The sequence below is a fragment of the Canis aureus genome, chromosome 17 (assembly GCF_053574225.1).
Source record: "Canis aureus isolate CA01 chromosome 17, VMU_Caureus_v.1.0, whole genome shotgun sequence".
Taxonomy (NCBI): Eukaryota; Metazoa; Chordata; class Mammalia; order Carnivora; family Canidae; genus Canis; species Canis aureus.
This window is the reverse complement of record NC_135627.1, coordinates 12,594,264-12,607,276: the sequence shown is the minus strand read 5'-3', so window position 1 is coordinate 12,607,276 and position 13,013 is coordinate 12,594,264. Positions and strand designations below refer to the sequence as shown.

The window sequence follows — 13,013 nt, the reverse complement described above, 5'->3', positions numbered from 1 at the left end:
CACCTATAATTTTTTTGAAAAATACTATTCAGCACCTATTGTTTGCCAAATCACAATGGGAAAGATTTTGTTTACTTTAAACATAAACTAGGTTACAAAAAAAAGAGCTTTGATCTTATTACAACCACCACCATTCTCAGAACTATGTAATGGAAAATGAAGTCCTTAAACTCACCCAGGTGAAAATCTGAGATTTAGTACCCAGTCATCACCCAGGAGGCTTGTTATTTTCTGAAAGGCGTGCATTCCAAAGAGCAATTTTTATTATTGCGGGGCAGAGGTTGCTAACCTCTTCTGTTGCAGAATTCAGAGCTATTTGGTGGATGTATATTAGTCAGCATTTCTTATCTCACATGTATTAACAGGATCACTCTATGAGAAAGCTCAGGTCAGAAGTGGTGTGTATGTTGAGCCTTACATGACTGTATCCCGACAGTAAATCTAATCAGCATATTTGAGTGGTCCACGGTTCTCGCATCATCTGTGGGTCACTTGGATATAACTACTGATAGGAGTAAATAAAGCGGCTTAGAATCAGGCATGCCAGTACCGGGCGCAGAGTCAACACTGGCTCCTATTGTTATTCTAGGCCTAGCAGTGCTTTTGTCTTTCTTTTGGTTAAAGAAATTAATAAAATAAGTGTACATTATAAGTTTCGATGATTACTGACTTGGAAGGATAGCGGGAAAAACCAAGAAAGACACTCTATTAATAATTTCCCATTCCTTAATGAAATTTCTTCATTAAGATATTTCCTACCATTTAACAAAGCACATTCCATATTTTGAACCATTTAGGGATGGAAATTCTAACTGTAATGGTTCATTACCTAGAAATTAAGTATTCTTGGGATGCCTGGGTGACTCAGGTTGAGCGTCTGCCTTCAGCTCGGGGCATGATCCCGGAGTCCTGGGATCGAGTCCCACGTTGGGCTCCCTGCATGGAGCCTGCTTCTCCCTCTGCCTATGTCTCTGTCTCTCTGTGTTTCTCATGAATAAATAAATAAAATCTTTTTAAAAAAAATGGTGATGGGTGATTTTTTTTTTTTAAATCAGCATGATGATGGGTGTGAAGAGTGCATTTCTAGAACTTGGACTGGGGAAGTGGGAAGGAATGAAGAATCTGCTGCTGTTTGAGCAGCTCTTACCTTTAGGCAGAAAGAAAACTGCCTCCTACCATGACCAAGAGTGAAAATGAGGGAGTGAGCTCTGTGTTGCATGATGTTTTAGGAATGATACTCCTGTGTGGCGTGGTAGGCAGAACAGTGGTCCCCACGATGTCTGTGTCCTAACCCCTGGAGCTTGTGGACATGTTACCTTCCATGGTGGGGTAGGGGGTGTTCTGCAGACTAAGTTAAAGATCATGAGATGGGGAGTTTATCCTGGATTACCTGGTGGCCCCAATGTAGTCACATGGGCCCTTAAAAGAGTCAAAGGAAGAGATGTGAAGAAGGAAGTAGAGGCTGGAGTGACGGTACTTTGTAGAAAGCCAGCACGAACCAAGGAATATAGCAGTCTCTAGAAGCTGGAAAAGACAAGGAACTGGATTCTCCCCTACAACCTCCAGAAGGAACACGGTCCTGCTGACACCTTGATTTTAGCTCAGTGAGACTCATGCGACTTCTGACCTCCAGAACAGTGAGATTAAAAAGTTTGTGTCATATTAAGTTGCTTAGTTTGTGGCAGTGTGTGATATCGGCGATAGGACACAAGCAGGATTTGCCTCAAGCTCTATAAATGAAGGTTTTTATCGCTAAATCACTCACTCTTCATATAGAACTAAGACTCAAACCTCCAGCAACTTTTATATGCCAGCAAAGTGCTCTTTTTTATAATTTTCCCTTTTAGCTACATTTTCCACCTGGGGGTTCAGGAGTCCAATCCCATGCCTTTTTTTTTTTTTTTTAAGATTTTATTTATTTATTCATGAGAGAAGCAGGCTCCATGCAGGGAGCCAGTTGTGGGACTTGATCCTGGGTCTCCAGGATCAGGCCCTGGGCCAAAGGCGGCGCTAAACCATTGGGCCACTGGGGCTGCCCCAATCCCATGCCTTTTAAACAGGATCTGCACTTGCTCTGCTACTTTCTGCAGGTACTCTTCCTTAGCCATCTGTAGAGTGAGGGTGCTGCCTTCCAGGCCTGCTACAAGGAACGAGGCGGTCTGAAAATGGTTTCATAACAAGTTAAGTTGATCAACCCTGGATTCTTTTAGGTGGGAGGGTATGAGCCTTGGGGAGCAAGAGGTTGAGCCTCCACTTGGGGACATCCTTCCTAAACACGGGGCTTTAAAGATCCAAAGCACTTAACTTCTGGACCGCCAATTCCTTCACCTAGAAATGCTAACACCGTCTTTGCAAGTTGGTTAATAAGATCAAATCTACAGGAATGCAATGAAGTTTGCTATTCGCTGCATCCCATGAAGACAGCTGGGGAGTACAGACAGATGTTTGGAACAGGCTGATTTAAGATTAAAATATGGGCAAGAATGTGTGATGAGGAACCCTGGTAGGGTTGAGAAGGGCCCTCAAAGAAACAGGCAGTCTCTCCAGGGCTATTCACACTCACCAAAAGAAGAAGGTCCATATGACATCATCTTGGGAAATTAGGCCACAGGGATTAGCAAGCTGTGGGCCGGGAAACGCCAATCTTGAACATGAGCTACAGTGGCAAGCATTGATTTTTAATTAAGCTGCTTTTCAAATGGGCAGCACTAGAGTGTGCTGCATGTGTGTAGCTGTAGGGGCTTAAGGATCATGTGTAATCCTCCACTGCAGTGGTTTGCAAAGTGTGGTCTCTGGCGTAGCTGCACAGCACCTGGGAACCCATCAGAAATGCACATTCTCAGGTCCATCCCAAACCTACCAAGTCAGAAACTCCCCATGTAAGCGGAGTTGTACATATGCATATGTCTGTGCGTGTGATCAAGCCCTCCAGGGACTGAAGTTCTACAGTTTGGGAGTCCCTCCTCGCTCCAGAGCAACCGTGGGGAGCAGTCAAGGAAAGGGTCTGGTGTGAAGGCGTGTATCCTAGGTGGCAGCTCCAGGCTAGGTGATCAGCTCCTATGATGTGATTCAGGCTCTGTTCATTGTTCACTAGGATGACTGTGACAAGCAGATGCCATGTCTCAACCTTCCCTGTCTCCCATCTACCCAAGTGGACCTGAGCTTCCCAGATGCAGTGATTCAGGATGGCTCTCGAACCTGCCTGGCTCTCTGCTACCTGAAAGGTCAGACCTGCCACTCAGCACAGTGCAAAGAAGCCCTCCAGGACCTGACTTCGCTCTTCCTCCACGCCGGTGGTCAAGCCACATGACTTGCGTCCTCGCACGGTGTTCTTGGGTGTGTGCCCGTGTTCGCATGTCCCCCTCGTATAAGGACACCAGTCATATTGGGTTGGGGGCCCCCTTCCTCCAGGATGACATCATCGGAACTAATTACAGCTGTGCAGGCCCTACCTCCACATAAGGTCCATGCTCTGAGGTCTCAGGGTTCGGACTTCAGCACCTGCATTTGTGGCTGGGTGGAAACAAACAAACCCACAACAGGCAGAGAGCTTTGCTAGTTGTCTGACCAACTGCTGTAGGTTACAGACATCCTTCTAGCTTTTAAAAAGATTTCTACAATGCTGGTCTAAAATCATCAGCTTAAGAGGCCCATAGTGGCCTCCTCTGATGGTTTTATAAATAACCCCATGACTTTTAGCATCTAATTTTCATAACTACAGACGTGAATCACTGACAGGTCATTTCCATTCGCCTCCAGAAAGAAACGATCTCTCCAGGCCCTGGGGGAGCCACCTGCCTTCGGATATGCTCAGCGATTATTTACTTCTCAATTGTAGGGAAAGTTGCGGCCAGGCCAGAGGGTGCAGACCAGTTAATATGTAGTAAGCTGTTAATGCAAAACAGAAAGGGCCAGGCCTAAGTTCTGCCTTAGGCGTGGGCAGGATCAATCACTCAGGTGAGAGAAGTTCCTGGGAGTCAGAAAGGTGACCCTTGGTCTCCCAGTTATGTCCTTTATCGACATGTGGGCGTTCTTTTATTCTGGAAGAACAGCCTTCGTTCTGAACTAAGAGCGAGGCTTGCTTTAAACGCTCTACTGCTGAGAGTCAGTAAACGGATCTATTCGCAGGCCAGAGATTAGACAGGGACGGACCCTCCGGAGCGGAGCGGAGCGGGCTCTGGGAAGAAGCAAGAGGGGAGAGCCCCGGGAAGAGCAGCACGCTGCCCACGGCGAACAGGCAACAGGGACAAGTCTGTAGCATCAGCCCTAAGACACTGTATATGGTCAGAAGGCGAAAACAATGCCAGAGGCGCACAAGTGTCACCAAATTAAAACCTCCTGGTCTTTTGGAGGTTTGTTTGGGAGGCAATTAAGTTAGAAGCCCTAGGGGCACCTGGGTGGCTCAGTGGTTGAACATCTGCCTTTGGTTCAGGTCGTGATTCCAGAGTCCTGGGATCGAGTCCCGCATCGGGCTCTCCTGCCTTTGTCTCTGCCTCTCTTTCTGTGTCTCTCATGAATAAATAAAAACAATCTTAAAGAAAAAAAAAACTAGGGACTCTAACATTTATTTATTATTATTATTTTTGAAATCCTAAACTTTAGAACCAAATATATATATATATATATATATATATATTTTTTTTTTGCTCTTAGATGTTAAAATGTAATTGGAAGAAATGCTGATGATCATGGTTAAGTGTGAAGTTAGGCTACAAAGTGATCTACAGAAAGCAGAGTTTTTTTTCCAACTGATATTTAGGCTATGCATGCTTCATTCCTATCATGAGAATATCTCTAAGAAATTTCTGGAGTGGTCAAAGATGTATATTTTAAAGACTTATTTATTTTAGGGAGAGAGTACACACTTGCAAGCGAGTAGGGGGAGGGGAAAAGGAAGCTAGAGAAGCAGACTGCCCATTGAGCTCGGAACCCCACTCGGGCTTCATCTCACGACCAAGATCATGACCTGAGCCAAAATCAAGAGTCAGACACTTAACCGACTGAGTCACCCAGGTGCCCCCAAATATGTGTATTTTAAATCTTGTTAGATATCACCTAACACTTCTATAGAGAAGTGACTTATTTTTTTCCCATATTATAATTTTAAGGTGAGCACGCATAGGAGCAGTTACAAAGAAAGAAAAATTTATCACACTGTTCATTAAGACTGCCTGGGAACTCCATAGTACAGTACAATACCTAAGGCAGTATCAATAGGGTATGAACATAATTTTTAGAATTAATTTGAGGTAAATGTCTACGACATCACTATGAGCATTTCTGATTCACTAATATTCTACGGCGGTGAGGGTGTTCCCTACATACCAATTCTGTTATTAAATAGATGCTGTTTAGAACTGACTCGTGCTATACCCAGAAAATCCATCCAACTTGCTGGGGTAAGAGACTAGTTGTCGCGGGTAGCATCTCAGGTGAAGATACAGGCCACAGCGGCCTCTTCTTTACACACCAAGAATACGTGCTGCCTAAAGTCATATATAAGTGACATACATCTTTCAGAGAGAACATTTTCTATTACCACACATACTGGGTCGAATAGTGTCCCCTGAAACTCACGTCCTTCCTAGAATCTCAGATTCTGACCTTATTTAAAAATGAGATCTTTGTAGATGTAATGAGGTCACGTTGGAGTAGAGTGGATCCCTAACCCCCACACACCAGGGATTGCTGGCAACACCAAAAGCTAAGAGAAAGGCATGGGACAGATTCTCTTCTACAGCCCTCAGAGAGCACATGGCTCTGCAGACACCCTGATTTATGACTTCCAGCCTCCAGAACTGTGAGAATCCATTTCTGCTGCTTTAAACTTTCGTTATGGCAGCGGCAGGAAACTAGTCCACCATGGGAGCTGACACGTTTAGGTCTGTTCTTCCAAGAACATCTCAAGAGTACTTTCTGATGTGCCCTGATAGAACTTACAATAAAATCTTGCCTCTTGAGACTGTATAAGTTTCAAATGCTTAACCTGTGAGCTTTCAACATGTCTCCTTATGTGAGTACATTTTATGAATTTTCCAGTCTTATATCCGATCCTTAAACCAAATTTTCCTTTGGGTTCATGGTCAGTGTCACACGTCCCCACACAACAACTGGATGCTCTAAACCCTCTCTCCAACGACAGGCTCCTTTCAGGAGGCCCTGGCCAGTGGCCAATCTTGGAGGAACTAGGCCTTCCTCCTTCTCCAGAAAGTTTGTGGTAGATGCTCTCTGTTCCTCCTGGTATTGCCACTTTCTACTGCTGAGACTGTGCTTTTACTATACCACCTGCAGATGGTAGCTGCACTGGTTCTGAAGCTAGGCAGCGAGCAGAGGCCTGGCCTGGCCTGTCGGACACGGCCCCCTTCACAGAAGCCCCTTGAGATGAGCCCATCGGCCTTCCAAAGTGATACCTTCCTGGGCTCTGAAACCAAGAGACGAAGTTACAAAACAGAGGTTCCTGGGTTCCTTATGTTGCAACCCCAGGATTCTGAGTCAGTGGTTCTCATTCATTTCCAGATAATACTGCTCTTATTCTTTCACCATCATCACAGAAGAATGTGGAAGCTTCCTCAGAGTCCTCCCTTGTTTTGATACCCTTTAATCAGTGCACCTGGGACACCTACCCACTCTCTCTCCCGCTAGGAATCAGATTGAGATCCAGTTGCGTCCCAGAGCTGCTGCTGCCTGGAGAGGCGTGAGCATGGCTGGCAGGGTGCTCCACGCCCCTGGTCCCACTACGGCTCCTGTCGTGCACAGCCCTACCCTGGACAACAGGCGGCTGTCCCTCTCACTAGTGAACCAGCCGCAGTGGGCTTCCTGTTCTTCGGTAACTCAAAGGGCAGCATATCAAACAACAGACAAAGACCAAGTACATCAAACCTGGAATAATTCCAGGAGAGGTGTGAAGGACCAGGCAAAAATTTAGCATTAAGACAGCAATCCTCCAGCTTTGACAAGACACCAGAAAGCTGTCGCTTTCTCTGGCCTCATGATAATTTATTTACCGCAACTATCCCTCACTGTGGAAAAATGTTTATGGGCTTGTGTTTCTGCCTCGCCCTGAGAATAGGAGTTTCTTCAAGACAGATGGTAAATAAATACCTGCATCCATCCATCATTTAGGCTCACCACCGCCCCCCTCTCTGCACCAGCCACAGCTGGGCCACATGGCTTCATTACTCCCGCTCTTTCCTACCCTATATTCTTAGCTGGTGCAAGCTAATTTTTAAATTCTAGCTACTAATTTACTGCAAAGTTGGTCATCATGGACAAGTCAGCAGTCAGGTGGCGCTTGATCTTATTGTCACCATCTCATCTAGGTGGGATAGTAGCAATATTTGGGCATGGGTGTGGGTCACGAAAAAAAGCCTGTCAGGGGCACATGGGTGGTTCAGTTGGTTAAGTGTCTGCCTTTGGCTCAGGTCATGATCCTGGGGTCCTGTGATCAAGCCCCATGTTGGGCTCCTGGCTGAGGGGGAATCTGCTTCTCCCTCTGCCCCTCCCACTGCTCATGTTCTCTTTCTCAAATAAATAAATAAATAACATCTTAATTAAAAAAAAAAGAGCCTGTCATTTAGAGTGATACAGAGCAGTGGTTCTCCACGTGGGGTCTTGGGACCAGCAGCAGCAGGATGTGGGAACTTGTGTAAATGCTAATCCTTAGAGCTGCCCCAGACCCACTTGAAGCAGAGATTCTAGGGTGCAGGGCCCAGCAATGTGTTGGAATAAACCATCACTTGGGTGATCCCGATGGATCCTAAAGCCTGAAGATCACCACCTACACATGTCAGCCTGAGAGTCGCTGAGAGGCAGACGATTCTCCCATGGGTCAGATGCCCAAGGTCTGCCTCAGTAGCAACTTCAGCTTCTAGCCTCTACAGGGTACACTTACAGCCCCTACAGGGTTCCCTGGGACTTCAGCACTGTTCTTTGGTTTACCGGAGAACTTCTAGAAAGAAAGAAGCAAGGATGTAGAAGAACTTTTAAGTGGCAGGGTTGGGGTGCCTTCGAAACCAGTCCATCATGTTATGCTCAGGCAAGAAGCCGACTGGAAAAACTCACCAGAATCCCACAAGGCCAGTGGGAGGCTGAGAGGTGGGGGGACAGGATTATAATCAACTATCCTTCATCAAAGAATATAATCAACTATCTTTCAAAACAACCTGGAGGCTCTGGCAAAGGGGGGCAGGAGCTTGCTTCATAGAGCCTGAAGTCTCTTCATACTTCATTTTCAAAGTTAAGTGTGTGGCAAATGACAGGGCAGCATCTAGGGTTTTCCAGGACCATAGTATGGAAAATAATTTGTAAGAACAGCAACATTAGTGCAGACTCTTGCTTAGCTCTGGGTGAGGGAGGGAAATGGGGTGAAGGGAGAAAGAATGAATATTTGAAGTCTTCAGCCAAAGCATCCCTAGCCCCACAAAGTTCTCCCCTGAAAGGTTCTCTGCCCTTAGGAAACCTGGCCCCATAAGACAGCTCTTGGGAAGGCGGCCTTCTCTCTATCCTTGACTCTGATAAGCACCGCCAGACTTTAATATAAGAGTGGGCAAAGGATAGTTCATGGGCCAAATCCGGCCCACCACCTGTTTTTCTGTGGCTCACCTGTTAAGGATGGCTTCCATGGGGGATCCCTGGGTGGCTCAGGGGTTTAGTGCCTGCCTTCAGCCCAGGGCGTGATCCTGGAGTCCCAGGATCAACTCCTGCATCAGGCTCCTTGCACAGAGCCTGCCTCTCCCTCTGCTTCTTTCTCTCTGTGTCTCTCATGAATAAATAAATAAACTCTTAAAAAAAAAAAAAAAAAAAAGGATGGCTCCATGTTTTTAAGTGGCTGAAAAACAATTTTTAAAAACTATTTTGTGACACACGAAAATTCCATGAAATTCAGATTTCCGTGCCCATAAATAAAGTTTTATTGGAACACAGCTCTGCCCATTTGTTTATATATTTTGCACCACAAAGGCAGAGTTGAGTGTGGCCTCAGAGGCTATGCTACCTCAGAAAGCTGAAAATATTTACTATCTGGCCCTATCCAGGAAAAGCTTGCCAATCCATCTTTAAAGCAAAGGGTTTTCTGTTCATGATTCTAACTGAATACAGCTGCCAGGCTTAGCTATACATCGTCATGCCCACAGCGACGTTTCATCCACTTTATTCTTGTGGATTCGTGTTGCTGTGTTACTGAGTCCAATAAATGGCATAATTTTGATTCTCGTTGCATCCATCACTTTCCGATTCCATCCCAACTCCTGCTCCCCATTCTCAGGGCCAGGAAAAGAACCTGGTGTGAAAATTAGTTTCAGATTCACATTGGACAAAATCAGCTCGAAGCAAATCTGTCTCTAAGACCTGCTGCCTGGCTTCCTTACCCCCTGACGTGCTCACCAAGGATCCTGGGTGTCCCTTTTTCAGTCATGAGGGACCTGAAGCAATTCTGAAACCATCTGAGTGCCAGAGATCTGTTCTCAAGAGAAGACACTGCTACCTTTTATTTAAAAACCTCTTAAAAATCGTTTGTTCTACTTACTACCTAAACTTAGATATTAAAACATAGGACTGGAATAAACATAAAACTGGTGTGCGGCTATATTGCTACTCACATGCTAAGCCAATCTCAGTTACCAGAACAAACAAACAAACAAAGAAACAAAAAAACAGCCACCACTGAAGGACTGATTTGCAAACTTGAAAGAATCTATTCATTTAGGATTATATTTCAGAAGCTAACTGTGTTCATTCACCAATAATCAGGCAGCTGACAGCTGGCCTGATTGGAAATACTTTAGGAAAGTCCAAACTTGGCACAGACGTTACTCAGGCATTTGGTATCTAAAGATCAAATAAATACTCAGAGCACCTCCCAGGGAAGTCACACGGAGTGACAAGCAAATGATGTGTGAGGTAGGATCCAGAACTCCAGCCCAGGAGTTTGGCTGTGAAGCACACGTGCTGACAGCCTGCACCTCTGCGGGAGACAGTAGCATCTTTCAGGAAAAGGCACAGGTGGCCACGGTAAGAGGTCCCAAGTGTGAACCCCTCAATACTGTTGCTTTGGAATCACAACACAGGGTGGTCCAGTGAGACATGGGGAGAGCTTGTTGCAGGGCTGCACACCAGGTCTCACACTCGTACACACCCCGATACAACCGCTGAGGCTGTTACCAATACGTCTAAGGGCTGAGGAAGACAAAGCCCAAAGTTTAATTTACTGAGGCAAATCCATAGCGGTAGCAAGAGGTAGACAGGAAGAGAACTGAAGGCAGGTCAAAGTCAGGCCGCTTCTCTCAACTATGGGGCCACGTTGTGCCTGCCTGGGCTCATCCATGCCGTGACTTTGCTTTGCTCGGAGTCACCTGCCTTCCCATCCTTTTTTTTTTTTTTTTTAAGATTTATGTATTTATTTATGATAGACACAGAGACAGAGAGACAGAGAGACAGAGAGAGGCAGAGACACAGGCAGAGGGAGAAGCAGGCTCCATGCAGGGAGCCTGACGTGGGACTCGACCCCGGGACTCCAGGATCGCGCCCTGGGCCAAACCGCTGCGCCAGCAGGGAGCCCCGGCTTCCCCATCTTTAGGGGAGAAGAGGGCTGGGATGGGCTCTGCTCTCATCCCGCAGGGGCCTACGCCGCGGCCGGCAGGACAGTTCTCTCCTAGACGTCCTGCGGACACCCCACGCCTGGGGAGGCCCAGCTACCCTCGGCGGGCGCCTCCCCGTGAGGTCCGAGCGCAGCTGGCAGGGTGACCAGCAGGGCCGGGGCTGCGGGCTCACCCGGGCTGCCCCCCGCCCCCCGCCGCCGCGCGCCTCCCCGTCCGGCTGGATGGAGGTTCGGGGCCCTGCCATCGCCGGCACCACCGCCCCTCCGGCTCAAGCCCATTCCCAGCTCCCGCCCGCGAACACGCGGACCCAGGGTCCCCAGCCGGAGGCGCTGGTTCCCGCCACCCCCGAGCCTGCGCGCCCCGCGGCTCCCCGCCTCCGCGCAGGGACGGCATCGCGGCCGGCGACTTGCCCCGGGGCCGGGACGCGGTTCTCGGACCCAGGTCGCCTCCCGCCTGGCTCCGCGCGCAGGTCCGCTGGCCGCGCGCCCCCGGCTGCCCTCGCCCCCCGCCCCCCGCCCCTGCGCCCCCGGCTGCCCTCGCCCCCCGCGCGCCCCCGGCTGCCCTCGCCCCCCGCCCCCTGCCCCTGCGCGCCCCCGGCTGCCCTCGCCCCCCGCCCCCCGCCCCTGCGCCCCCGGCTGCCCTCGCCCCCTGCCCCCCGCCCCCGCGCGCCCCCGGCTGCCCTCGCCCCCCGCCCCCCGCCCCTGCCCGCCCCCGGCTGCCCTCGCCCCGCGCCCCCGCGCGCCCCCGGCCACGCGACCTACCCATGGTGGCGGCTCCGAGGGCTCCCTGCGACTGGCGAGCGGGCAGTCCGGGAGAGAGGACCTTTTTTTTTAAGGTGTCGCTCTTATGACTTGGTTTCCAGGCCCTGCCCAGCCACCTGTGCAGCTGGAGGTGTGCAGGCGGGGCGGCGGGGCTCCACCCTCCCGGCGGCCGAACGCCAGCGAGCGGAGGCGGGCGCCCCTTGAGCCCCAGCGCGGGGCCAGCTCCGGGGCCCCCCTGGCCCGCCCCGGGCCCTCGGGAGCCGGCGCCGGGGACAGGAGCATCGGCCGGGGCCTGGGCACGGACGCCCCGACGGGGAGCGCACCTGGCGGCCGAGGCTGCCGGGCCTCGCGGGGTGTGCGGCTCAGCAGGGCCGGGTGGGACCCCAGGACCCGCTCTGGAAACCACGGGGCTGGGAAAACCGCCCCTTCTGAGCGACAAAGCAGAACTGGGTGCACACGCGTGTTTGTGGGGCTTTACCTGGAGGGTGAACCAGCCAAAGCACTTCTGGAAGACTCTAGAATAAATCTCCAGATCATTTTTCTGTTTCCTCGGCTGACTTGGAAGAGGGAAGCGCGGTTGTGCTTTGCAAATACTGAGAGGAACGTTAACATGAGGGCAGTTTCTATTTTTTAAATAGAATTAAATATGGTAAAGCAACATGAAATGTACATTCCGACCATTAAGAACACTGAACGGCATTAAGCTCGTGGAGCCGCCGCCACCACCCATCCCAGGACTCCGTCATCCTTCCAAACCGAATCTCTGTGCCCATTCCCTCCCCGGGCCCCTGGCAACCACCCTTCTTTCTGTCTCCACGAATTTGAAGGCTCCTAAGTATCTAAGTACCCATATAGCTGCAAGCTCGCAGTGGTTGTCCCCCGTGTCTGGCTTCTTTCCCTCGTTGTAACAGCTGCAAGATCCATCCCCGCAGGAGCCCATGTCAGAATTTCCTTCCTTTTGGGGACAGTTTGATATTCGGTTGCGCATACGCCCCATCTCGTCCCCCCACTCCTCTGTCTCAATGGTCTTTTGAATCTTAGCAATGCCTGACCCCACGTGCCACCCCCCTGCTGGCTAGAAGACTGGGGCGCAGGGAGAAACCCTCTAGCCAAAGGCAGCTCTCCCCCAGAGGCAGCTGGACCCCACCCTTCTTGGGCTTTCTTCCCAGCCTCTGGCTGGAGGATGACAAAGGTCTTCGGGTGATGGCCGAATGGATACACAGGGGGCTGCAGCTGTTGTTAACTGGAGGCCTGGGGGCTGTAGGTAAAGGGGCTGCATCCAGAAGAGCAGTGCTGCCCGGATGGAGGGAGGAATGCTCCCTCTGAGAGCTGGAAGCATCCTCATAGTCCTTATCCTGCCAGCAGATAAGTAAGCCTCGGGTGGAAAGATGAAGCCTGCGATGGTTTATCTCCACCACAGCTTTCTCTGCGGAGTGGTATTTCTGTTGAGCTCATGACGCCTGGAATCCTGAGCCACACTGTAAAGCCACTCTTGTTCTAGGCTAGTTAGTGCTTCTCGAAGTGGGGTCCCCAGACCAGCAGCGTCAGCATCACCTGGAACTTCTGACAAATGCAAATTCTTAGGCCCCATCCCTGATCTACCAAATCAGGAACTCGGGTGTGCGTGTGTGTGTATGTGTTTGTGTGCGCGTGTGCA

General features: G+C 49.8%; 1 protein-coding gene across 1 annotated transcript in view; it reads right to left on the bottom strand.

The window, feature by feature from the left end:
• The window catches only part of SLC15A1 (solute carrier family 15 member 1), a 48,059-nt gene extending 36,563 nt beyond the window's left edge, over nt 1-11,496 (bottom strand). Inside the window, exon 1 of the mRNA XM_077854786.1 lies at nt 11,357-11,496. Within this exon, the coding sequence (XP_077710912.1) occupies nt 11,357-11,360 (4 nt within the window). The 5' untranslated portion in view covers nt 11,361-11,496. The remainder of the gene's footprint in view (nt 1-11,356) is intronic.
• Nucleotides 11,497-13,013: the final 1,517 nt, after the last annotated feature.